The sequence below is a fragment of the Equus caballus genome, chromosome 29 (genome assembly GCF_041296265.1).
Source record: "Equus caballus isolate H_3958 breed thoroughbred chromosome 29, TB-T2T, whole genome shotgun sequence".
Taxonomy (NCBI): domain Eukaryota; kingdom Metazoa; phylum Chordata; class Mammalia; order Perissodactyla; family Equidae; genus Equus; species Equus caballus.
Window position 1 is genome coordinate 40,255,555 of NC_091712.1, and position 26,881 is coordinate 40,282,435.

Genomic DNA, 26,881 nt, shown 5'->3' on the forward strand with positions numbered 1-26,881 from the left:
TGCTCTTGAGCAAAAATTTGAATGAGATAAGAGAGTGAGCTGTGTGGATGTGCAGGAGGGTATTCCTTGACATGGAACAGAAAATACTAAGACCAAAAAGAAAGAGCGTCCCTACAATAATTAAGTGAGAGCAAGTAGGCTAATGCTGGTGACATTTAGTGAGCAAGGGAGATAGTCATAGAAGACAAGGTCCAGATCTGCAATAGGGGGTGGGCTATGCCATGTAGTCCTTCCAAAGACTAAATTTTTTTTTTCTGAGAGAAATGGAGAATGATTGCAGGGTTACTACATAAGCAGACACGTTTTAAACAGATCAGGCTGGATGCTACGCTGAGAAGAAATAGAGGAAAAGAACCTTCTTTTAGGACTTTCTGCAAAAATTCAGGTGAGAGATGATGTTGGCTTGGAACGTTGTAGGGCAGTCAAGATGGTTAGAAATTGTTTGAATGTTGATGTATTTTAAAAGTCGAGTCAAGAAGCCTTTCTAATACATTGGATATAAGGTAAAAGGAAAAAAAGGTTCAAAGTTGACTCCAGACATTTCATTCTATTTATTTATTTATGTATTTATTTGTGTATTTATCTAGTTCTTTCCTTTCTTTCTTTCCTTCTTTCTTTCTTTCTTTCTTTCTTTCTTTCTTTCTTTCCTTCATTCCTTCCTTCCTTCCTTCTTTCTTTCTTTTTCTTTCTTTCCTTCCTTCTTTCCTTCCTTACTTCTTTCCTTCCTTCTTTCCTTCCTTCTTTCTTTCTTTTCTTCTTTCCTTCCTTCCTTGCTTCCTTGCTTCCTTCCTTCTTTCCTTCCTTCTTTCCTTTCTTCCTTCCTTCTTTCCTTCCTTCCTTCCTTCCTTCCTTCTTTCTTTCTTTCCTTCTTTCCTTCCTTCCTTCTTTCCTTCTTTCTTTTTCTTTCTTTCTTTCTTTCTTTCTTTCTTTCTTTCTTTCTTTCTTTCTTTCTCTTTTTCTCTCTTTCTCTCTTTCTTTCCTTCATTCTTTCTTTCTTTCTTCACTGAGGAAGATTAGTCATGAGCTAACATCTGTGCTCATCTTCCACCACTGTGTATGTGGGTCACCTCCACAGCATGTGTCGAGAGGTGTATGTTCATGCCTGGGATCCAAAGCCTGCAACCCAGGTCAGTGAAGTGGAGCACGCTAAACTTAACCACTACATCGTGGGGCAAGCCTAGACTCCAAAAATGTTTTTTTTTAGGACGATGAGCCCTAAGCTAACATCCACTGCCAATCTTCCTCTTTTGACTGAGGAAGATAGGCCATGAGCTAACATCTATGCCTATCTTCCTCCACTTTATATGTGGGACACCTGCCACAGTATGGCTTGATAAGTGATGTGTAGGTCCGTGCCCAGGATTTGAACTGGCCAACCCCAGGCTGCAGAAGTGGAGCACATGAACTTAACTGCTGTGCCACCAGGCTGGCCCCACAGACATTTTGAGATAAGGAATTGGAAGGAAAGAGTTGTCATTTGCTTAGATGGAGAAGATGAGAAGTAAATTTTTGTGGGGAGAAGATACTTTTAATTTTAGATAGTATGTTTAAGATGACTGTTAGTTATCCTGGTTAAGATGCTATGTAAACAGTGGGGCAGACAAGTCTAGAGGGAGAGGAGAGATCTAGATGAAATATATGTATTTGAAATTTGTCACGATGTAGTTGTCATTGTAAAGCCACAAAAGCAGATGATCAGAGACTAGACTAGGTGTGTAAGTGTAGACAGAGAAGAGCCATGAGGGGGTCTCATATTAAGAAATTGTTTAAAAAGTGGATGAACCAGCAAAGAGACTGAGAAGGAGGAGCTAGTGAGTTTCCAGGGGAAGCAGGAGATGGGTCTGTTTTGAAAGGCAAATAAAGAAACAGTTTCAAGGATGAGAGTCAAATGTAACTAATAGGACAAGTAAGATGAGGATTGAAAATTGACCACTGGATTGGAATCTAATGATCAGAATGCAGTGTGAGCAGAGTAAAGGTTAGAACAGAGAATGGTAAGACAATAGCCCATTGCATTAGGAATGTTAAATTCCTTAGAAAGAGAGAAGCACTTGACTGTCCTTTAAAGTCTGATATCACCTTGACCTTGTTATGTTACCCACTTCTTGGTATGTGAATTTTATGATCTTAGTTATAGTTTCTTCCTAGGATATGTTGACATCTTCCTTGCTCACGCAAACAACTCAAGTTTCTCGGTGTTTTGACATCCTCAACTCCTGAGAGTTTCTACTTGCACCTACGCAACATGAGGTAACTACTCTCATGTTTACTTCTTAGAACTGCTTCATCTTTGAAGTTTGAACTTTAACACATTCCATCCGGATCAATTTCTTACTCTGTGGTGTCTGCTGTACCTCAATCCATCAGGTTCTTGACGCATAATGAATTGTAATCACTGAGTCTGTTTCTTCATTTCATACCTTCAGTTCTCATAGAAGTTTACACATTCAAATTAGGTTAAGTAATAAATTAAATTGAAGTGAAATCAGATTCTACACATTTTCTTTTAAACAGATTTGCTCCTGGGTGAGGCCTCCTGGCTTTCTGACCTCTCACCCTGTCTATGAATCAATCATACAGAACAAATATCTCCATAACTAAGACAATGGTTCTGCTTTTACTTATGTGGCCCAGAGATTCTTATTTGTTTGATTATAGTAAAGGAAGAGTATCCCTATGTTTTAAAAGCTCACCAACCAGTTCTAAGTGTGGTCAAGGTCTGACACATCTAATCTAAAGCCCATCAGGTTCTACTATGATTTCAGTGGTCAAGGAGTTTGCCTTCCCAACACTCATTGTTCTCCAAATGGTTTGTTTAGGTCACTTATGTTCAGTACATTGCCCTTGACACATAATTGCCTTGGGAAGAGGACTGTGACCCAATCCTGGCCGGTGATGCATGAATGGTGCTGTGCTGGGGGGCTTCTAAGACAGGTTCCCCCACTTCTTAAAACACATGGCCCTTCTCATTGAACTGGATACATCCTATTGCAGCTTGATATCTGAAATTGCTGCACTGTCCTCACTCAGGCCAAGGATGATGCTGGTATACAGAAGAAAGAAGAGTTAAGAGAATCATCAGAGAAGATCTGGACCTCCTGTGGCCAACCCAGAGCTGGCTCTTCCTCTGGACTTTGTTTTATAGGGGGAACATATTCTGTGGGGCTTAAGCCAATTTGATATACATTTTCTGACCTGGTTGTATCCTAATCAAGTCAGCCATATAAGTTAATAATTTTCTCTTTACAACTCTGTGCACTATACATCTAGCCAGGAGTTTCATAATCTGTGGAAATTGCTGAGTCATCCTCTGAGAGCAGGAGCCCCAGTAGATTCTAAGGGTTTGAGGATAGTATCGGGTGATACTAAAATTTACAAAAATGATGCAGTAGAGGGATTGATCCCCAAAAGAATCACTGCTTTTCCTTCACTTAAATTGATGCCACATTCAGGGCACATTTTGTTCTTCAGACATAATCCCTCTGACACAATAGTGAATCAAGTGTATTTATACTTCAAATTCATGGGATATGAATTTAATCAAACACCATAATTCAAACTTTATAGATATCTCTTTAAACATCTCTAGTTTTTCCCAAAAATTGCTCCCAGGGCAACAACAGTGACATATCCTCTCTCCACCCTGCTGCAAGTTCGTCTTTCCTTCCATACAGCCTCTACCCTCTCCTGCCTTTTCCAAAGCAATGCGTTTCTGAGCTTTTGCCTGCACAGCCCCTGAGCCCCATAAACCACACCCATAAACCACTGTCAAGTTCAAGTGTACTGTATTTTTTTCTCTCAAAACACCACATGACTCCACTCTCTCCCTGGAGACTTCATTAAACAATACTGGTCCTTCAGTGGGGATAAGAACTGCTGAAAGATAACTTTATTTTTTACACTGTGTCAATATGCCCTTTACTGAACAAATATTTGCTGTTCTCTGTACACGGGTAATTCTCTTGTGGGGAGTATGTTAGGAGAAAATCAAGGAATTGCATACTGGTGAACATGAACATTTTTTGTAAAATTTATTGCTCAGGTATGACCTCTTCTTCTCCCTCTCCTCCAGGACTGGGAAATCCTGACATCTCTAGATGCACATTTTTCTTGTACAGCCTGATTGTATAAACTGAGGAAAGTCTGAGACCCCACCAAGTCCGTTAACCCGGCTGGTCAAGCCCAAGCCCTGATGGACCAGCTATTGAAACTTGAGAGACTCTGGGATTCCAACTGGCAACTGGATTAATAGGGAAATATCCAGCCTGGGTCCCCTTTGATACATAACATATCCTACAACAATGCCTGCCCTAATGTCCCCAACAGAGCAGCACATTGGGGCTCAGGTTGTTTTGACCTTCCCTCCAAGTGTCTGGGTCCAGTGAAAATGGAAGCAGCTAGGTTTCCCAGGCTTTCCCTCCTGCTTCCAATCTCCAGAAGATGCATTTCCTTCTTTCAACCCACACAACTTCACAAAGTCCTAGCAGTCCCTGCTTTTTCCTTATCTGTACAAGTGGAACCGGCACGTTATGGAGGGACTGACATCCGTTCCTGACAGCCACAGTCATACTGTTTGTAAATGAAACCTTACAGATTGGAGACAAACTAGAGGGTGCATCTCCTGACTGAGGTCCTGGCTTTCTCAAGGAGTCCTCAGAGGTGGTGAACTTGGTTCTCCTTGTATCTCCCTAAACTCAATCTCCTCTAGTCCAAGCCCAAGCTGGAGTCAAATCCACACCTGGGTCTTCTTACCTACGAGGAGCTTGGGGTAACTCCATGGTTATTGTGTCCTAAATCCCCAGGGGGGCACAGGAATCTGAATTTATATAAAAGCATTAGAGATAAATTGAATATGGCTATTTTGTACACTGCTATTGGAAGACATTTTTAAAGACTTTGAGTAGTTAATGGCTTTTGTGTGGAAATATCCAATAATGTCTGCCAGGCATTTCTTATAAGGGATTCCCTGCTTTTCCTTTTTATGGAATCTAACGTCCTCAATGTAATGGACTATTGTCTGACCATTCGCTGTTCTAACCTTTGTCCAGTTTGCACTGCATTCTGAGTGTTAGGTTCTGAATAACCATCTGAAGGAAGCACTGGTTGGGATGAGGTCTAAGCTTACCCATTCAGAACAGGGTTCTGTAGCACTGGAGTGTAGGGTGTGGGTGGGGGTGCTCTGCTTAGTTGGTACAAGCTGTGTGTCTCTGACCTTGGCACTGACTAGAAGAGTGACAGAACAGCTTACCACTACGTCACCCAAAGCCACATCTCTTTTCTTTCAGAAGTTGCCATTTAGGAAAGTGAACTTACTTTTTCATCTGCATTAAACCTGAAATAAGAAACTCTCCCTACTCTATTCTATTAGAAATTATACCTAACATTTTTCTATTCTAACTCTTGCAGGTAGTTAACTAATATTCATTATTTGTAAGCCAGTCTTAAAACATCCTCTTGTATATATTTAATATTGCAAACCCACTTATCAATGTAGCTAATTAGGAGTAAATCCACTCTACCCACTCTATAATTCCACAGAAGTTAAAGATATTAGAAATTTTAATGTTTCTTTCTTTTCAGAAATTAATTAAAAGAACAGTCTCAATCCCTTCTCTAAGCATGGAAAACTGACTATAATTCATGTATGTGAAGGATTAGAGAAAATTAAAAATATTTTTAATATTAATCCAGACACATTCTCTCTCTCTCTCTCTCTCTCTCTCTCTCTCTCTCTCTATATATATATATATATATATATATATATATTTCAACACTATAACAAGTACAGTGTTCATCACCTTGGGACCTCATGCCAAACAGTGCTTCCTTTCTATGTTTATTCAGAAACTAATACTCAGAATGTAGTGTGACTGGAGCAAAGATTAAAAGAGGGTTATATTTAGACACCAGCTCATTGCATCAGAGGATGTTGAATTCCTTAAACAGGAGAAACATGTAACCCCAAACTGCTGCTACTAACACCATAGTTCCCCTTGAGGGTGTTTACACATTCAACTTTAACAACATTCTGAAAGAATACCTGCCATTTGAATGAGTGTCTTCAGTGGGACAGATGGCTGGGGAATTGAATAATCAGAGCACTAAGGAAGAAAATCCAGTAAGTAAAACTCACATACTGTCCACAATCAAAGAGGATTCAAGGGAAGGTGAGACTGTGGAATTCCGACTAGTGTCTTCTTGATCTCAGGGTCTTCGATTTGTGGTCTCTGTAATCGAGATCATGGGGCAAATCCTGAACATCTCAAATTTGAGGTAGTTACTGGGGCCACCTTATTCGGGACAACCTCATCACTGATCAAGAATGACCCTTGGAATTGCTAATCTGGTGGCTATATGTAATAGGGTCATTACATATGAGTAAAAGCGATCCACTTCAAGAAAAGAGGAGCTACACTTGAAATTGAGTTGTAAAATGGATCCATTAAAAATGTAAATCACTTTGACTAATATTGTCATCCTAATATGAAGTACTTCATTTATGAACATGGTTGTCTTTCACATATTTGTGTCTTCTATAATTCCTTTAAGGAGCTTATAATTTTGAATGTACAAGTCTTTTGCCTCCTTAGTTAAGTTATTCCTAAGTATTTTATTCATTTTCATGCTATTAGAAATGGAATAGTTTCATCAGTTTCTTTCTCAGATTGTTCATTGTTAGCGTATAGAAATATAATTGATTTTTCTGGGTTCACTTTGTATCCTGGACCTTTGCTGAAATTGTTTATTAGTTTCAGCAGTTTGTTTGATCTTTAGGGTTTTCTATATCTAAGATCATGTCATCATGGAACAGAGATGATTTGACATTTTCTTTCACATTTTTGATGCATATCTTTTCTTTTTCTTGTCTTATTACTGTAACTGTAACTTCCAACACTATACTGACTCTGAAAGGCAAAATCAGGCAAATTTTTGATATTATTGATCTTAAGGGGAAATGCTTTCAGTCTTTCAACACAGAATATGTTAGTTGTGGATTTTTCATATATGGGCTTCAATATGTTGAGGCAGATTCTTTCTCTTTCTAGTTTGTTGAGTGTTTCTTGTCATGAAAGAGTGTTGAGTTTCGTCCAGTACTTTTTCCACTTCGACTGAGATGACCACATGTTTTTTCCTTCAACTCATTAATGTGGTGTGCTGCATTTACTAAATTTTGTATATTGAGCAACACTTTCATTTCAGTAATAAATCCCACTTGATTATGGTGTAAAAATTTTTATGCTGCTGAATTCAGTGTGTTGTATTATTTTGAGAATGTTTAATTCTCAAACCATGTGGAATATTAGTCTTTAGTTTATTTCCTCATAGGATCTTCATCTGGCATTGTACCAAGGTAATGTTGACCTTATATAATAAGTAAGGAAGTGTTCTATCCTCTTTGATTTTTTGCAAGAGTTAAGGATGATTGCTGTTCATTCTGCTTTAAAGGTTCAGTGGATTTCACTAGTGAAGCAATCTGGCCCTGAGCTTTTCTTTTTTGGAAGGTTTTTGATTACTGATTCAAACCCCTTCATAGCTATAGTTATACTCAGGTTTTCTATTCCTTCATGATTCAGTCTTTGAAGGTTATGTGTTTCTAGGAACTTCCCATTTCATCAGGATTTCTCAATTTATTGACATACAGTTGATCACAGTGCTCTCTTTCCAATTTTTTTATTGATTGTCTGATTGTGTTATCCATTATCAAAAGTAGGGGACTGAAGTTTCCAACTAGTTTTTTAGTGTTGTCTATCTCTCCCTTCAATTCTGTCAACGTGGATTTTATATATTTTGGACCTCTGATGTTTGGTGCATATATGTTTATAATTGTTCTATATTCTTGGTATACTGACCCTTTTATCAATATATAATAAATACATTTTTTCTCTCTTGTCACAATTTTTGTCTTAATTTTCTTTGTTTTTTGTCTGTTACTGGTACAGTTACACCAGCTCTATTTTGGTTATTATATACATGGAATATATTTTATCATTTTTCCCTTTCAAACTATGTTTGTCCTTAGATCCAAAGTGAGTATCTTATAGAGAATGAATACTTGACCCTGTTTTTTTTATTTCATTCTGTAAGTCTGTACCTTTTGATTGGTGGCGTTTAGTTACATTTAACTTAATTGCAGATAGGGAAAGACTTACACTTTATTCTTTTCTATATGACATAATTTCCTTATTTCCCCTATTACTACCTTCCTTTTTTTAGATGTTTTTGAGTAGTGACATGTTTTGATTCCCTTCTCATTTTAAATTCTGTATATTCTATTTTTTTTGTGAGTTTCATGGAGATTAGAGATAATATTGGAAAGTTATAATAATATATTTTGAATTGATACCAATTAAACTGCAATGCCACGCAAAAGCTCTACTCCTATACAGCTCTGTTCCCATCTGCCAATTATGTCGTGAGGTCACTAATTTGAACGTCATACTTTGTATAAATATTAATGTAAATGCTTGTCTATTTTTTATGCATTTGTCTTTTAAATTTGGTACAAATAGAAAAGTTGAGTTACAAAGCAAAATTATGAAAGTACATGATTTTCTAACTGCCCATATATGTATCTTTACTGGAGGAATTTTTATCTTCATCTGGCTTTGAGCTACTATCTAGTGTCCTTTCACTTAAATTGAATGACTCCTTTTACATTTTTTGTAGGGCAATTGTAACAATAATGAACTCTTTCAGCTTTTGCTTATCTGAGATTATATTAATTACTCACTGATTTATAGAGAACATTTTTGTCTGATATAGAATTCTTGTTGACAGTTTTATTTTGTTTTAGTGCTTGAAACATATAATCCCAATGTCTTATGTCCTCCAAGCTTTCTGATGAGAAACCTGTAGATGTATTTATCCAAAATCCCTTGTATCTGATTCATTATGTTTCTGTTGCTACTTCAAGATTGTCTCTTGTCTTTGTTTTTCAACAGTTTGAACATCATGTATGTGGGTGTGGATACTTTGAGTTTATGTAATCTGTAAGTATTTGAGTTTGTTGGTTTTGTTGATTATTTATGTCTTAGATCCAGTTTGGGGAGTTTTTGTTCATTATTTCTTCAGATAATCTCTCTTTCCCATTCTCTCTCTTCTCCTTCTGGGACTCTGATAATGAGTATATTAGTCCACATGATGTTGTCCTATAAGTCCTTTAGGGTCTGTTCACATTTCTTCATTTTGTTCTTATGTTCCTTAGGCTCCATAATTTCTAAAACTTGTTTGATATTTTCCCTTGAGATTTACTAGATTTCCTTTAGTTCTTTATCATACTTTTACTTTAGCAACTTCAGCATATATGACAATTGTTTTTAAATTTTTGTCTATCAAATCCATGCCTATGCTTGTTCAAGGAAAGTTTCTGGCAATTTTATTTTTCTTTTTAGTCCATAGTTTTTTTGTGTACGTTTGTGTGTGTGCTTATTTGGTCATTAGAAAGAGCACCTGCCTCTCCTACTTTTCACAGATTTGTTCTGTGTCCTTATATCCCTTCACTTGTTAGCTTGGCATGCTCCTGATCTTGGGATCAGCCCAACATGAAAGCTAGAAGTCTATTCAGTTTTTTCTGAGCATGCATGTTGCCTGACCTGTGTGTAGCTTTTTTAATTCCTCTGAGTAGATGGCTTCTTTCTGAATAGCTTAATGTCGCAAAAATAAACATTTGAGCTTCTCCTCAGATTTATGTGGTGTAGTCTATTTCTTCACTCTTAATCTCTTGTCTCTGGCATCAGTACTTGTATAGTCCTCCTGCAGTTATAATGGGCCACATCAGCTGCTTTTCAGTTCAATCTTAGAGGTAGGCAAAATAGAAAAGAGTCTTTCAGGCAGCCACCAAATACATTAAACTTTAAGAATAAGATCTTCTATAATCACTCTGGTTTGAGAGATGTAACTGGCAACTGGGCTGATGCCTCTTACAGACCAAGCCTGCACTGTGCCAAGCAAGGGGAGGGGCAAGGGTGAGTACAAACATGATAAAATTTCCTACCACTTTGAATCTTACTTTTTCCTAAATAGGTGTTCATATTGTTGGTGTAGGTCTTCGTTTCACTGTTTTCCAGAGCTCCTCTAAGGTTATTCCAGCTAGATTCTGTTTGTTTCCTTTTGTGTTCATGGGAGAACTAAAAAATTCCTAGTTCACCATTTTGCTGACATCACTCTATGTGTTCAATTTTCAATGGCTTCATAATATTCCATTGTATCAGTGCTTCATAATTTCCCTAACTGTTCCCAACTGTAGTGTAATTGAAGCTGTTTCCAGATTACTCTTTTGTGAATACTCTTGGGCAAGATAATATACTATATAAAATCTTTATTAGTTTTTGTTGTAGTTACATCATGATAGTTTTCTAAAATTTATAACTGGGTGAAAGTTATGCATGTTAAAAAATTTTGTCTTAACACTGTAAATGATATCTAAAAACTGTTAGTAATTAGTACTCCAATAATCACCTTGCCAAAATGTCCTTTTTGGACACTCATCTCAGGAGTGCATTCTTTTTAGGATGAGGTTTTCTTTTTATAACCAATGAAAAAAGAAACAAAAATAATTTTGTTGATGGGAAAGGTATAAAGACAGATTTGCTTTCATTTTGAAGTTTAAATTCTTTATTGACAACCAAATTTTTGAAAAAAATGTTCAGTATTCATTCTTATAAATTATATGTCTGTGTATGTGTGTGTTCATGAATGGTGTTAGATACTTGATTGTTTCAAAAGGGGATTCTTCATGGCAAAAACAAAAACAGGTTATATCTGTAGGTTTCTTGTCTACCATATGGTTAATAATTATTCAGAAAATCTCTTGTAATGATTCACTAATGTACGTGGATACTGAATGAACAATATACTGTGCAGGAAATTAATTATTTCTTTACCACTAGATAGCTGTTTAAGAATTCTCTTTGATAAGACCAAATCAACCAGATAACTTCTTCCAATTCTCTTCTTACTCCATGGCTTACTGCTTTAAAATTGCTCCTCCTACAGTCTGTTTGATAACAGCTGGACTCTGGACTTGGGTGTTACCCTCCTGTTATACATATAAAATGGGAAGGCACAAGAATACAACAGAGTCTGCTTAGACAGAGGAACAACACACAATGGATCCCAAAGGTCGGCACCTGAAACTAAATGATGGTCACTTCATTCCTGTACTGGGATTTGGCACCTATGCAGCTGAAGAGGTAACAGTAGCATTCTTGGTTTAGAGTATTGAAAAGAAACTTGATGTAGCATAAGTAGAAGCTGACTTGGTTGGTCAAGTCACTGAGTTCCTGTGTGATTATCGGAGGCTCGTTTGGTTCTTGTAAACAGCCTAGAACCATTTGTCATACAAAGAGTAAAGTAGTCAGTGCTCAGATTTCATCAGGGTCTCACCACGTGGTCACCTTCAGCTTATTGTGGGCCCTCTTGAAGTTTACATCTATTTCCCAGAGTTGCAAAACAGATGGAAATCAGCTATCAAGAACACTATCAGCTGCCTTACTTTGAGGGTGATTACATGGGAGTGGTTTCTCTTTATATTTCTGGAATTAAAAAATACTTTTATCCCACCAAGAAGACATGATCCAGAGAAATATTTGTGGTTGAAGTTCCAGGAGATGAGGTGAATAACAAATGATAGGAGAGAATTGCAGTTCTGTTGTGGGGTAGCCTGTTGAATGCCAGACATTAAATATTTAACCTGTAGTTTCCCTGGTACTTCCTTACTGCTTGGGAATTTCTCCCAAATGGAAAATATAATATCATTTGAGGGAATAAGCTACAGTCTTCCAGGGCAAAGTTTCAATTCTTGGTCCTTTTATGTATATTTGAATAAAGCAAATAGGTGTATTTGGACCTTGGGCATGAGAGGGAGCAAAGAGGACAAGTCACCAGACTGAAAGCCAGAAGTTCGTCTTCCAGTTTAGTCATTAGACTTGTAGGACAAGGGACTAGTAGTTAAAATTTGAGTCTCACTTGCTCATCTCTGTAACAGAAGGGAAAATTCAGAGATATTTTGGAGACACAAGACAGGACATATTTACTTTGTAGTACAAAGTGGGATTTAGGGTAGGGAATGGTCGTGGATACCACTGAAGCTTCAGCTTCCATAAACCTCTGAAGGCCCCTATACCTAAGGCAAGAGCATGAACAGCACAGGGCAGTTAGACCAAGTATGTAGTTCCTAGAAACTTTATTGAACAAAGAAAGGTTCTGAAATGCTTAAAATAAATGGAATATTATTCAGCATTAAAACAGAAAGAAATCCTGCCATTTCCAACCAAGTGGATGAACTTGGAGGACGTTATAATAAGTGAAACAAGCCAGACACAGAAATACAAATACTGCATGATCCCGCTTATATATGGAATCTGAAAAACTCAAACTCAGAGAAGCAAAGAGTAGAGGAGTGGAGACCAGGGGCTGAGTAGGGTCAGCGGGAAAAATGGAGAGATTTTGGTAAAAAATACAAACTCTCAGTTATAAGATGAATAAGTTCCAGAGAACTATCGTATAGCATGATGACTATAGTTAATAATAGTATACTATATTCTTGAGATTTGCTAAGAAATATTTTAATTGTCCTCAACACACACACAGAAATTAACTATGTGATATGCTAGGTATTTTAATTAGCTTCATTGTGGTAATCATTTCACAATGTATTTGTATATGAAAACATCACATTAAACAATTTAAATATGTACTCTTGAATTTATATACAATTTTTATTTAGCATGCTCTGTGTGGCTACACTGATAGAGGACTCTTAGAAGTGATCACCTTGTTTTTTGAGAGTTAATTCCATGTACCTTTTCCCTTTGTTGATTTTGTTTAGTAACCTCTCACAATATAAATCATACGCATGACTACAACTATATGCTATGTCTTGTGAGTTCTTTCAGAAAGTCACGGAACCACAGGGTCAACTTGGGAACCTTTGAGGCTAGTGATGTAGTAGTGAATGCCCGGTATTGAAGGAGTTCCTGGGATGTCCAAAGTTGGTTGTGGGAAGGTCAAAATTGTGCCTTAGCTCTCTCTCAATCATTGGACATCCAAGTACTAATTTTTGTTTCTCATCTAGGTTCCTAAGAGCAAAACTGTGGAGGACACTAAATTGGCTATAGATGCTGGGTTCCGCCATATTGATTGTGCTCCTGCATATGGTAACGAAAATGAGATTGGACTGGCTATCCAAAGCAAAATTGAAGATGGCACTGTGAAGAGAGGAGACATGTTCTGCAATACAAAGGTGTGTATGTGTGGTATATGTGTGTTCATAGGTGTAAAAGTGATTGTGTGGAGATGACAATTATATGATAAGACCACTAGTGTTTGGTGAATTATGCTTATTGGTACAACTTTCATCACAAATATTCATGTATTAAATCTAGTGTCAAAAAAGATGATGGCTGTCTCATAATTGCTTTGTTCAAATTTTATGATTTTAAAGTAAAGTCAATTTACGTTTCTTAGCCTCATACCATATCAGTGTGATTTCACATGGATTACTGAATCAGACTCAACTGTGATTGGATTATAGCTTTCCTTATCGTCTAGTTGACCTGCTAAAATTTTTCAATATTCTGAATCTTCTGTCTCACCTCCGTCAATAAGAGAGAACAATATAAGGGTCATTTTTTGTATTAAACAAGAGAAAGCTACAGTGTCTTGAAGAGTATCCAGGACATATTAATATGTTCAAAGCACTTTTTCCCTATAGTTATATAAACTAAAGGGGTACTACTTATTCTCCATTAGAGTGCACTTTTGATGGAATAAGGCTATCTTTGTGAATTGTTTTGTAAGTTCCATCAAACAATTCAGATAATGGGCATGATTATTATTTGATAACATGTTTTATCTCTCAGGTCATTTCATTCCATTATTAGTAGGTGTACTGAGGATAAGTCAAAGCAATTAACAGTTTCTGTGGATAAGTCAGATCAAAGGGGAACCCAAGAAGGAAAAAGTATTTTTCCTCTGTGGTCATCAGTTTCCAACCAGTAGAAAAATGTCTAATTCTTATGTGAAACAAGAAAAACAAAACTGACAGAAGTATTAATCCAAAACAACTTCCGTTCTTTAACTTCTACAGCTTTGGGTCACTTGCCTTCAACCAGAATTGGTCCGACCAGCCTTGGAAAAGTCTCTGAAGAATCTTCACCTGGACTATGTTGATCTCTATATTATTCATTATCCAACAGCTCTGAAGGTTGGCAATTTGCGTGGTCACGCTTTTTTCACTTCTTGTGTCAGAATGTCTATGAAATTGCACGGATGGTTGATGGAAAATTTCCTTAGACGTATGTAGGGATTATGACACTAGAGAAAAATCCCCAAAGTAATATTTCCTCATTAGCCCTTTATTTATATTTTGAATGCTTAATTTCCCTTCATGCCTCCAAGAGAAAATAAATAAACAATCTTAAATTCTTTACCTCAAGAACTTGAGGAAATAAAAATATGCATGTTCAACATGCAGTAACAATTATGACTCCTGAGTCTCTTGGGGATATCCCCAAAACAGAGTTTCATGCAGCTGTGGTGATCAATGACACTACCTTACACCTGTGCAAAATGAGTTGCTCTCCTTTCTCATCATTTGAAGTTGAAAGCAGCTAGGATGGTGGTCCCTCTGGGTGTGTCTAAACCTGGCAGCCTTCATAGCCATATGCAAAACCTTGTCTACACTGTTCGCTAACTTCAGCTTGGAAATTTGTAAACTTCACTTAGTCATTAAGGATTGTGCTATGTAGAATTCTGGATTGTAACTTATAGAAAGCTACTCAAGCTGTCCTATGCAAAATAGTTTGTCTATGTAAATGGGAAGTCCAAGCCATGGATAGATGGACCGTAGAATGTTCAGAGGAATTCTGATTACACAGGCTGGGTCAAGATTGTAATTGCTCTTTTGGATATAAAAGAACATGTACCTTACTGTTATTCCCAGTGCAAAGGAGGTCGTTGGCAAGAGGAAAATATAGGGGGCAGACCAGTGTAAGATAAGTCATTATTAGTCCTCTTTAGGATCTAGGAGAGTGATCTTTATTAAAACATATAATAACTGTAGTTGATTAGAGGAAGCCTGGTTTCCTAAAGACATACCATACAACTCCATATGCAAGTCACTTTATCAATATTAGTATCTAAAATGTTATCCCACCTAACTCATGATGGTTTAGTGTCTTGGCCCTAGATGTCCCTGGAAGCCTGGCTAAGTGTGCAGAAATTATTTTGTGACATCACTAAAATGACTGTTTCTATTTTAGCCAGGGGAAGAATTTTATCCAGAAGATGAAAAAGGAAAAGCAATATTTGACACAGTGGATCTCTGTGCCACGTGGGAGGTAAGTGCTTGAAGGAGAGACCACAGAGGAAAAAGATAAAAGATAAATCTGGTTCACTTCCTCCACTTATGAGAAGGAGCTATACAGCTTCAGATTCACGAATTCATAAACTTTAAAAGAATGGGTATTCTGTAGAGGTGTGGAGAAAATCATTCCTGAAATGTTAATAGAGAGGAACCAAGGAGAAGAATTTGGTACAATGAGGATAAGTCTCTCTTGCCCTCAATGTGTAATACTCTCTCACATTTTTCTAAGGAGAAGACAGTAATTCTCATCCTTGTTATCACTACCTTCTTTTCCCATTTAATTTACTACTTTGTCTCTCCTTGATAATCATGCCAATTGGCTTTATTGTCATTTCTTTACAGTTGTCCTCTTAATAGATTTTTCTTACAGTTATTCTTGATCAATAGCCAATTGCACAAATTATTCTTCACCACCCCTTCCTCCTCAGGCCATGGAGAAGTGTAAGGATGCAGGATTGACAAAGTCCATTGGGGTCTCCAACTTTAACCGTAGGCAGCTGGAGAAGATTCTAAACAAGCCAGGGCTCAAGTACAAGCCAGTCTGCAACCAGGTGAGCACCCTTCATCTCCTCTGCTCTCTGTTCTTCATCTCTTTCTTCTTGCACTACAGTCAGATGTCTATTTGTCCTCCCCACCTATTCATCCTACTTTTATGGAACAGAAGATTCTAGAATCCAGAGTCTCTGTCTAGTGTGAGTCAATAGAACCCATAATTCTATCTCTGTTTTGGAAAGCCTTAGTGAAAAAAAGTGGTGAGAACTTAGTATTAAGTTGTTAATAAAAATTTAGGGAAGGTAAGAGAGGTGACAGTGGCCTGGCATTGTTACCAGACATTAGAGGGAAGGTGACATTTCCCTGCGCTTTAAAGAATGTCCAGAGATGTGATGGGTTAAAGTGATTTGAAGGAATTGTGTACAGAAAAGAAGGTCATGAAAATATGGAATGGGTAGTAAATAAGGGAAGAGTGAAAATAACATAAGGTAGGTGTCAGGGGTTTTTGTGTGGTTTGGATGTCTGAATCCTTTGTCTTGGTATGTCTGCTTTCAGGGGTCTTTGAATAGGAAGCATAGATATGAGAAAAATGAACTGGAGGCTTTGGAAGTCACCCAGGTTAAAGGGATGTTTTTTGGTCATACTAATGGTGGGACAAATCAACAGTCAGGAATGTTTAGCAGAAACGTAGAGCATGCTTTCTGATTTACTCAATCTTTGTCTGGTTCTCGATTTCTACACTTGACTTAACTCATTAGACACATTATTCTGTGTCTGGTTCTGTACTCTTAATTTTTTTTCTATTATTATTTTATTATGATGAGAACACCACAAGAGATCTACTCTTAAAAAATTTTGAAGTATGCAATACAAAACAATACAATACAACACAATCTTGTTAACCATGAGGACCATGTTGTACAACAGATCTCTAGAACTTATTCATCCTGCATAATTGAGACTTCCTGGTCACAATGAGCAAGTCTCCATTTCTCCCTCCTCCCTGCCCCTGGCGAACACCATTCTGCTCTTTGATTCGATGAGTTTGACTATTTTAGATTCCTCAAATAAAAGGTATCATCTGGTACTTGTCCTTCTATGTATGTCTCAGTTCATTTATCATAATATTCTAAAGGTGTAACTTAGAGTCAAGGAGTGAGCATCTTTGATTGGAAAATGTGGCCTATAAAATTTAAGAATTTGTTATATATTGTTATAGTACTATAGATTCACAATTATAAATGTTAAAAATTTCCTGTGATTCTAGTATTAGTTTTATTCTCAATTTTTATTATAAAAATTTTCAGACCTTCAAAGAAGTTAAGAGTATCAGAGAATATCCATGTTTTCCCTCTCATATACAAAATGTTTCATATTTTGGCACATTGCCAAATATATGCATATATATGTGGATGTATCTGCAAACATATATGTAATATTTTGCTGACCCTCTTCAAAGTAAGCTATAGACATAACAATTCACCTTTACAGATCTCAGAAAGCTTATTGTCTGCTATCCAATCCATATTCAATCCTCTATATGGCTTTCTCAATCCTTTTTCCAGATCTTCTTTTCTAATCAGGTGCCAATTGTGGTCCACATATTATTTTCAGTTATGTTTCATAAGCTCTCTTAATATAAAATGGTCACTCATCCCTCTTTGTACTATGACTTTTTAATATTTTGTTGAATATTCTGGATTTATCCAACTGCTATCTTGTGATGTTAATTTTTTTCTCTAGTCTCAATTTCTGTAAATTAGAAGTTATATCTGAATGCCTTATTACCTTAAAGGTAAACATTTTTGGCAAGAAAACTCCTTTGCATGCTGTTTCCCTCAAACCACACTCCAGTTTGAAGCTTGCATGACAAGTTGTCCCAGTATGAGAGATGTTAGTTTTGTTTTCTTGGTTAAGCTAGTGGCAGACAGGTCTTTTCTTTGTAAATGTATATTTTTCCCTTTGAAATTACCTACCAATCTTTTGGGTTATAATTGTCATCAGAGGAAATCATATTGCCTCCAAGTTTTCACATAATAATTGAGTAGCCATCAACGATTTTAACATGAATCATTATTATCAATGGGATTCATAAATAATTATTTTTAATTTTAAGCATTCTTTTATTTATTTTTTCTCTTTGGAGGAAGACTAGCCCTGAGCTAACATCTGCCACCAATCCTCCTCTTTTTGCTGAGGAAAACTGGCCTGAGCTAACATCGATGCCCACCTTCCTCTACTTTATATGTGGCATGCCTGCTGCAGCATGACTTGACAAGCGGTGCTTAGGTCTGCATCCAGGATGTGAACTGGCGAACCCTGGGCCACCAAAGCAGAATGTATCAACCTAACCACAGTGCCACAGGACCAGGCCTTATATATTTTTTTTAACCTGACATTTTATTGTAAACAGAAAATTCCCTTGTAAAGTCAGGGTAAAATACAATTATTCTTATAAGATGGGTAAAAGCTTAATTCCTTCCCTTGAACTCTCAGTATTCCTGGAAAGCAGTTACTGTAATAATTGATGTCAGTAGGAACAAATATTTTTTTTTCTCTCTCTCTCTCATCCCTATGGACTTGTGGATTTTTATTTACTCTATTGCTATAATTGTTTTTAGTCATTATGCCCTTTGATCATCGCATCTACCCAATGTCACTACTGGGATCCTCATCAAACTGGTTCTTTAGTCCTTTAGAAATCCCTTCGTGAGTCTTTGAGCAATTTCTTGTTTTCTGGTATAACTTGATGTCCAAGGTTCAAACAGTTCTTTTCCTGTCCCAGATCTGGAATTCTCTTTGCAGTGTACAATGGTACTGAGTAACCAAGATCTAATCCGTGGAGTTGCTTGTTCTGTGCAATTTCATTATTTTTTCCTTTTTACCCTTTTAAGGAACAGAGATATAACATTTATTTTTTTTTAACAAAAACCTTATTTGATGTTGATATTTCCAGCTTAAATTGAATATTACTGTTTTTTATTCATCTTTTTTTCCTTTAAACCTTTTTGTTCCATATTCATATTGTCATTTCATGTAATCTGACTCTTTTTCCCTCTTGGCATTCTACAGGTGGAATGTCATCCTTATCTCAACCAGAGGAAGCTGTTGGATTTCTGCAAATCGAAAGATATTGTCCTAGTTGCCTATGGTGCTTTGGGAACACAACGTCCAAAACAATGGTAATTAAGATGACAGGAAGTTTACTAAGACCCTAAAACACTAGTTTTGGTGAAATATTTTTAATCATACCATACTCAGTTTTCTGGAACTAACTCTCACCTGGCTTGGGGAGAAAGGGGAAGGAAGGAAGAATTCCTTTCCTTTTTTCATCCCATCACCCAGCCAATTCTTTTACATTATATGTGCCTGGTTGTAGATTAATCAAAAACAAATACCTGCATTAAAATCTATATGTAATCGAAAAATTGAGACAGAAGATATAAGCTCAAGTCATGATTTTGAATTTTTTTTAACTAATTAACACATTTCTAGTAATAGATTCTCTAAGCCTCACTTTATGTCTAAAATATGGATAATGTTATATAACTTCCAGGTTTATCATGATAGAAAAAATTACAATCTGAAACATTTTTATAAATTTCTATAGAAATATGGCATACTATAAGTAAGGATAAAATAAATCGTTCTTATTTTTGGACTACTCAATTTTTATCAATATCTTAGAAATTTTAAAATAAAGAATATCCCAGGTTTTCCCCATTCTCTTTTTCCTTTCATACTCTTGTCCTTACTTTGGGGCTCTAATCAGAGAAAGGAAAGCAGCTAATGGGAATTAAAAAAGAAAAAATGTACGAGTTTGGAAGCATTGATCTTGACTCAAGCAAGCATCAAGATGACCAGGAGTGATTTGTAAACAGAGATTACTAAGTGCCACACCTCAGTTTCAGAATCAGTTTGTCTCGTTGGAAGCCATGGAATTTACCTTCCTAACAAGTTCCCTGATGATAGTGATGCTTCTGGTCTCAGGACAATTTTTTGAGTAATGTCCGCTCTGATCTAGAGTGGGCCTACTGGATTTGTTTAGGAAGCCTCCTAACAAACTGAATACTCAGTCTCAGGTCTTTAGCATTTCGTAATTCCTTCCAGGGTGGACCAGAGCTCCCCGGTTCTCTTGGAAGATCCCGTCCTTTGTGCCATGGCAAAAAAGTATGAGCGAACTCCAGCACTGATTGCCCTTCGCTACCAGCTACAGCGTGGAGTTGTGGCCCTGGCCAAGTGTATCAATGAGAAGCAGATGAAGGAGAACATGCAGGTGATGAGTGAGGCTGTGGGCATGGGGGTCCTAAAGAGTATCCTTCACATGTGTTCTTCTTTGTTAGCTCTCAAGACATCTTTGGGCCCAGAGGTTATTTCCCATGCATGCATGCGTTATGTGTATTCCCACCATGTTTTTCATACTGTGGCAACAAGAGAGGCAGCATGTCTGGATGGAATTAAGATTGGAGATAAAACAGAGATTATAGTTCCCACATGTCTGCAATGTACTCTGTAGCTTTATGCAAGTCACATCTCATTTTCCTAATTCTAAAATGAGGGAATTAGATTATGCGATTTTTTTAGTCTGCTTGAGATGATATAACAAAATATCACAGACTAGGTGTTTTATGAAAAACAAAAATTTATGTCTCACAGTTCTTTAGTCTGGAAGTCTGAGATCAGGGGGTGAGCATGTGAGTGAAGGCTCTCTTTTGGGTGAGAGACTACTTGTAGTCTATCATAGTAGAAGGGGTAAGGGTGCTCTTTCAGGACTTATGAGGGCATTAATCTCATTCAGGAGGGCTTGACCATCATGACCTCATCACCACTCAAACACCCTGCTTTCTAATCTTATCAGAATGGGGGTTTTGTGTCCAACATAGGAATTTTGGGGGTACATAAACATCAGAATGTAGCAGTGATCTCTAGGCTCCAAATCTCTTTGGTGTTAGTTTTCATTTCCTTGAATAGTAATGTAGTTTCATTTTCAGGTATTTATTCTTCTTGAGTTTCCACTATTGTAAAGCACCTGTTCAGATATTTGTCTATTTTTATTGTGTTGTGTTTTACATATAGGAGTTTATTATTATATCATTATGTATAGGAGACTATAGCTGTATAACAAACTATCCTCAATATAGAAGTTTACTACAAAAGCCATTCATTTAGCTCATGATTCTTCAGTTTGACAACTAGCCTGGGCTCAACTAAGTAGTTCTCGTCTTGGCTCTGCTCTCTCATGTATTTGCTGTTAAATGAAGAGCAACTAGACAGTTCTGCCTTAGGAGGTTGATTTCCCTGTTGTCAGAGTTGTGTAAACTCTGTTGCATATAATTTTTCATATTGTTGGCTACACTATAGCCATCTAGCCTGTTCTTCATCACAGTGGCATGATCCCAAGGCAGTGAATGGGTACTTACAAAGACTTTTCATGTCTAGGCTTACAACAGACACACCACTGCTTCTGGCAAGCTTTATTGTCCAGTGCAAGTTGCAGGCCAAATCCAAAGTTTATGTTTTCTCAAAGATTATCATTGTCATCTCTGTCGTATATCAGATGTCCACCAGCTGATTTCTGGCCTCCCTCTTCTTTTCAAATCCTTACTTTTCTGTACCATCTAAGTATAGTGGAAAATAAGTATTGCTTTTCAGAGCAGTAAAATTTTTTCTACATTCATTTTTTCTTCTTTAAGAATATCTTGACTACTTTTTACTAGTTTTTTTTTAATGTAAAATATAGTATCACTTCTCAACTTCCATGAAAAATAAGAATATAAATCATTGGAACCTATTGCATTGAAACTGTAGATCAATTTGCAGAAAACTGTCTTTTTTACAATATTGAGACTTCCAATCCATAATTATACTTTGAGTATTAATTTAAATAGGTGTTTTTATATATTTTAATAAATTTCATAACTTTGTCCACAAAGGTATTTACATAGTCCTTCAGTTAGATTTATTCATACATAATTAGTATATTTGATATCATCTTGATAACTTTTTCCTAACTTTCTATTGTGAAGATTTTCAATGTACAGAAAAATTGAAAAATAATGAATCAATTGCCTTGCTTGGATTCATCAATTGTGAAATAATTGACATTGTGCCTGCTGTCTATCTATTTACTTATGTATCTATCATCTATCTATCTTCTCCATCTTCCACTATCTTGGAGTATTAGTATGAATTGCTGGATGTATTTAGTTCAACATGTTAGCCATTACTGACATTCTTTTTGATGCTTAAAGTGTTCCACATTTAGACAGGGATATTCTCTTCAAGCCAGTTACTATGTTCATTGAAGATGACATCAGCAGTATTTGGACAATCATTGGATTAAATTACCTTGAAAAACATTTTTTCACATTCTAACTTTCATTGATTAGATATATACGTCCACCTGTAGTCATCAAAATTACTAAATTATACTTTCTATTTTTACAATTTATCTCTAGCTTCTTCTGGCTCTTCTAAGTATGTGACCCTATTACTTTGAATAATGTCAGCTTTGTTCCCCTCTGCTATTTAAAAGTTCTCCTTTTTGTTTGTAGTTTTTGAAGTTTGAATATATCATCTCCAGGGATGGATTTCAATTTAACTTTTGCCTGATATTTTTATTACCACTGAAGTATTTTGCTTTATCTTTAAAAACTTTGGGAAATATTTGGATGTTGCCTTTGCACCATTCAGTCTGATTTGCTGGGATTTTAAAGATTGGCCATCATGCAGTCTAGAAATCATAAAAATCTTTCTACTTGTGACAGGTTTTTGAATTCCAGTTGACTTCAGAGGACATGAAAGCCATAGATGGCCTAAATCGAAATCTTCGATATCTTCCTTTTCACATGTAAGTGACTTTGGTAAATATGTTTGCCTCAATTCACTTTCTGATAGTGTGTGTATGATGATTGTTAAAATTTACCTTGATACAAGGAAGACAAAGGCCAGTTTGAGTCAGGGGTGAAACAGGAGCTTTCTGGAATCTTATCCCAGACTCACTCCAGAGCTTTGTTCACTGGCACAACAGGGTGAGTGAACTGGAGTCAACTTGGACTTACATTCCTACGTCATGCACTATCACTCCATGTAACTTTCTAAAAAGCTCAGTATCATTGCTGATTGTACACCTTCCATGTATGTCTCCCATTTCAACAAGTTAGTGAACATACACTGTGGATATCACCAGTGTAGCCTAATTCAATGTTTCCAGAAGTGTGTTTATCAGCTTCTTCTCCAAACTTTTCAACTCTTTGTTAAAGACTTCTCTCTCAAGCTTGTGATCCACACCAGAAATGCCCATGAACCTAATATGGGATATTCATGAGATTGTGCCACATTTATATCCTTCATAAATTTGCAGATCACTCCCTTCCCTTTCATTGCATGTTTGTTCTAGACCAAACTACTGCATTTCCCTCCAGAAAGCCTGGCCTTATGGGTTCCATAGGAATTTTTGCTTCAGATTTTCTGAAATATGGAGATCCCTATGCAGAGGACAAACTTTTCAAGAGGGGAGATTTAAACCAAGAGAAGAGTGTGGAGGCAAAGCATCATTGTTGGAAAGGATTTAGAGCCAACAAAAGATCTTTACTACTCCTTCATTCTGTGTGATTCTGGAATTTTGAGCAAAGACTTTCATTATAAATGAAGGAAATGGAGGAATGCACAATCTTTCTGCCTGTGAGAATTGTAATTCATGATATTAATACATGTGGTAATGTATGGAAAGAGATTGGCATAATGGCAAGTTATGAATGCCCAAATTTGGTAGATATATTTACACCTTTGCTAATATATTTATTACTGTAGAGACAAATGAAGAATAAGATAGGGAAATAAGGCAGAGAGAAAGAGAAAGTGGTAATCAGTCAGTAATTCTTACAGTTAGATATTTTAATAATAAGCAAGAATTTTTCTGTCACTTTATATCTTGGGGTATTACTGAATAGAGATCTCTCTGCTGTCCAGTAAGCTCCTTGGACAACGGGCCAAATTTTTACAATACATTCTTCTTATTTCTGGATCTAACTGGATATGTTGTATGTGGTAGGCAGTTAATAAATAGTTCATAAATTTAAAAATGAAAGTCAAGTTGCATTCAGTAACCTGTGTTGCCCTAAAATATTTATTAGTGCAGAGCACGGGGCTGGACATAGACTTTGGACTCCTGTTCACAACAAGGCATAATCAATCTCTTCTTCCACTATGGAAGTGAAATAAGAAAGGACAGGCTATCTTGTTGCTTTATTGACAGATGTAGCTAGGGAGAACATATTTGAATATTTGACTCTTCATCTTCTGCGTAATAAATTCCAGGGAGGGAATATCATTTCAATAATTTATTATTATTATGTTCAAATTATTATAAAGTCATGTTTCTGAAAGAAAGAAAGGCAGACTTCATACCCAGTCAGAAAATAAACTGTTTAACCTTAACTCAATGACAACTTCATGGAAATCACTTCTCTATCACCCTAGAAGCACAGTCATTGAACCCATATATGCAATGTTCTATCTCATTTCAGTTCTATTGGCCACCCTGAGTATCCATTTTCTGATGAATATTAACATGGAGGCCTTTGTCCTGACTTCTCCCAGAAGCACTGCATGTGGATAGTGAGGTGTGAAACATCTCAGATGTTGGTGATTGGACGCTTCAGCAAAGGTTCTATCCATGCTGCTTCACAACTCGTACTCAGCTAGACTTAAGTCCATCAGTCAGGAATTAAAGGCACCCCATTTTTGTCTCTTTCTGTAAAAATTAAAGATTTTTCCCCCTAAAGTCTCTGACCAATTCTAGTCTCTGTTTTGTATATTTTCTTTCCTTCTGATGCACTAGAGCCAAAGAATAATTTGCCTAGAGTTTGGAGTGGGAGAGGGGGGAGGAGATAGAATAACAGCAATTTTACAGACATTTCTGGAGGGGGATAGGTAGCGTTGTCAGTCTCTAGAGAACTAGTAGTTAACAGGTATTTAGCAGTGTTCCTTTAGCTCTTCAAAGTACAAGAGGACACATGGCATATGATCTGGATGGTGAGGCTAATATTGCTGAAAGGAAGCAAAGCATAGACTCCCTTTCTGCTTCTCAGGGAATCTTTTCTGAAGGAAATCCCAGAATGAGATTACCCTGTGACAGGGTGGGCCCAGGAGGTGGGAGGGGACGAGGCTGGAAGGATGATTTGGACTCAGACATACAGAAAATTTGGGAAGAGGGAGCTGAGCACATATCTGTTAGGGAAACATTGGAATATGCCTCTTTGCTACTCCTCTCTTACTGATAAAAGGAAACTTTCCACAGTATTTTACCAAAGAGCTGGAGCTGAGAGTCAGGTCTAGACTGCCACGTGTCTAGCAATGAACGTGCTGGCTTGTAGTTGGGCAGAAATTCAAAGAAACAAGTAGCTGATCAAATTACCCTTAACATTGACTCCATATTTATCAAGTTTTCTCAGGTTTAAAGGAACATTAATATGAAATATCAATTTGATATACTTGATCTTTTTAAATGTTTCAAGCACAAAGCAAGGCGCACTTACAAATACAAAACACTAAATATTCATAAGCCATTAAATATTTTCTGTAAAGCCAATCTTAACATGTGAATACATTTAGTAATTCCAATTCTCCTAAAATTTCAAGCACTATTTGAAAATATATGTACATGAAATAGCACAAGGCTTACAACATTTGTTAACTTTTGAACATCCATAAAAAATGTACATTTATTTTCTACAATTTTTAGTAATACAGACTCAGTCTTGTAAGGAAGCAAGTTTTTATCTCAGACCACTTGTTAAAATTTGGGACAATCATTGACCAACCAGGGACAATTAAAGAACTTTGAGACTAACCGATTTTCAGGATGTGGTTACACTTTCTAATATCTATACCTGCAACCATTGCTTCCTCTCATGATCACATTCATCAGTCATAACCACTGGGCTTGCTACAGCCAAGCTCTTTAGCTGGGATGAAACCAAAAAGCTGTGTAATCAATAGTTTTTCCTAAAATCATTCATGTTTTAAAGTATAAGATATCATATATGTTCTCAGATTTTAGTTCACACTTGTATGACTGTAGCATAACCTTATGGTATTAAGACCTAGTCAATAATTATCGTGATTGAATCTTTTCAGTAGGCAGTATTTGTACCATTGCAATTTGTTTAATGACTCCTTTGACTTTTTTAAGTTAACTTATTAAAATTCATGTTGAAGTTCTCTTCCTCTGGGAAGATAAATTGTATATGACAAAGTCACCAAGTAAACTCCCTAGGCATGCTTCAGACAGGAAAAAATATAAGGAGAAGATGCTGAGACTCAAGAAACTATTGTCTAGCTAATTCAGAACTGTTCACAAACAAGGGTCAAATTTTAATAATATTGACAATGTTAGGCTTTTGTTATCTGGTCATATACATAAAGAACTTGGAAGCCAACATTTCTTTTCTTCATAATGAGAAAAAATATAAGCAAACTAAGAATCAACAACTCCCCTTAGACACATCAGAAAATTGAGGTCACAGAGCAAATTGCAGACTCCAACACTGGAGAGCCACTTAGATGCAAAGAATCATGACTCATTGGAAGCAGGAGAACAACTAAGTTAGCAGACTGACATTATTCAATTTCAAGGCTTGCTAGAAAGCTGCAGCAGTAAAGGCAGTGTGGTATAGGTGAAAGCAAGACAAATCAATCAATGGAATGGAATAGGGAGCCTGGAAATAAACCCACAAAAGTAAAGTTAACTGATCTTTTACAGAAGAGCAATGGCTACCCAAAGGAGAAAGAATAGTCTTTTCAACAAACGGTGCTGGGGGAACTAGACATCCACACGCAAGAAGTGAATCTAGACTCAGACCTTACACATTTCACGAAAGTTAACTCAGAATGAAACATAGACGTAATGTAAAATGCAAAACTGTAAAATTCTACAAGATAATATAAGGGAAAATCTAGAGGACCTTGGGAATGCTGATGACTTTTTAGACAGAACACTAAATGCACAATATATGTAAG

At 36.6% G+C, this 26,881-nt stretch overlaps 1 protein-coding gene across 5 annotated transcripts in view; it reads left to right on the plus strand.

Annotated features, from left to right (window-relative positions):
* Nucleotides 1-24,644, plus strand: part of LOC100057331 (aldo-keto reductase family 1 member C23-like protein) — a 36,329-nt gene extending 11,685 nt beyond the window's left edge. The window contains exons 4-14 of one of the 5 annotated variants that reach the window (XM_070255057.1): nt 313-385; nt 2,149-2,250; nt 10,996-11,192; nt 13,076-13,243; nt 14,090-14,206; nt 15,264-15,341; nt 15,796-15,918; nt 18,932-19,041; nt 19,970-20,135; nt 22,627-22,709; nt 24,388-24,644. In XM_070255057.1, the coding sequence (XP_070111158.1) occupies nt 11,109-11,192; nt 13,076-13,243; nt 14,090-14,206; nt 15,264-15,341; nt 15,796-15,918; nt 18,932-19,041; nt 19,970-20,135; nt 22,627-22,709; nt 24,388-24,430 (972 nt within the window). In that variant the 5' untranslated portion in view covers nt 313-385; nt 2,149-2,250; nt 10,996-11,108 and the 3' untranslated portion in view covers nt 24,431-24,644. Of the gene's footprint in view, nt 1-312; nt 386-1,998; nt 2,251-10,995; nt 11,193-13,075; nt 13,244-14,089; nt 14,207-15,263; nt 15,342-15,795; nt 15,919-18,931; nt 19,042-19,969; nt 20,136-22,626; nt 22,710-24,387 lie in introns of those variants that run through there. The other 4 variants (XM_070255059.1, XM_070255055.1, XM_023631979.2 and 1 more) reach the window with 4 other exon arrangements.
* Nucleotides 24,645-26,881: the final 2,237 nt, after the last annotated feature.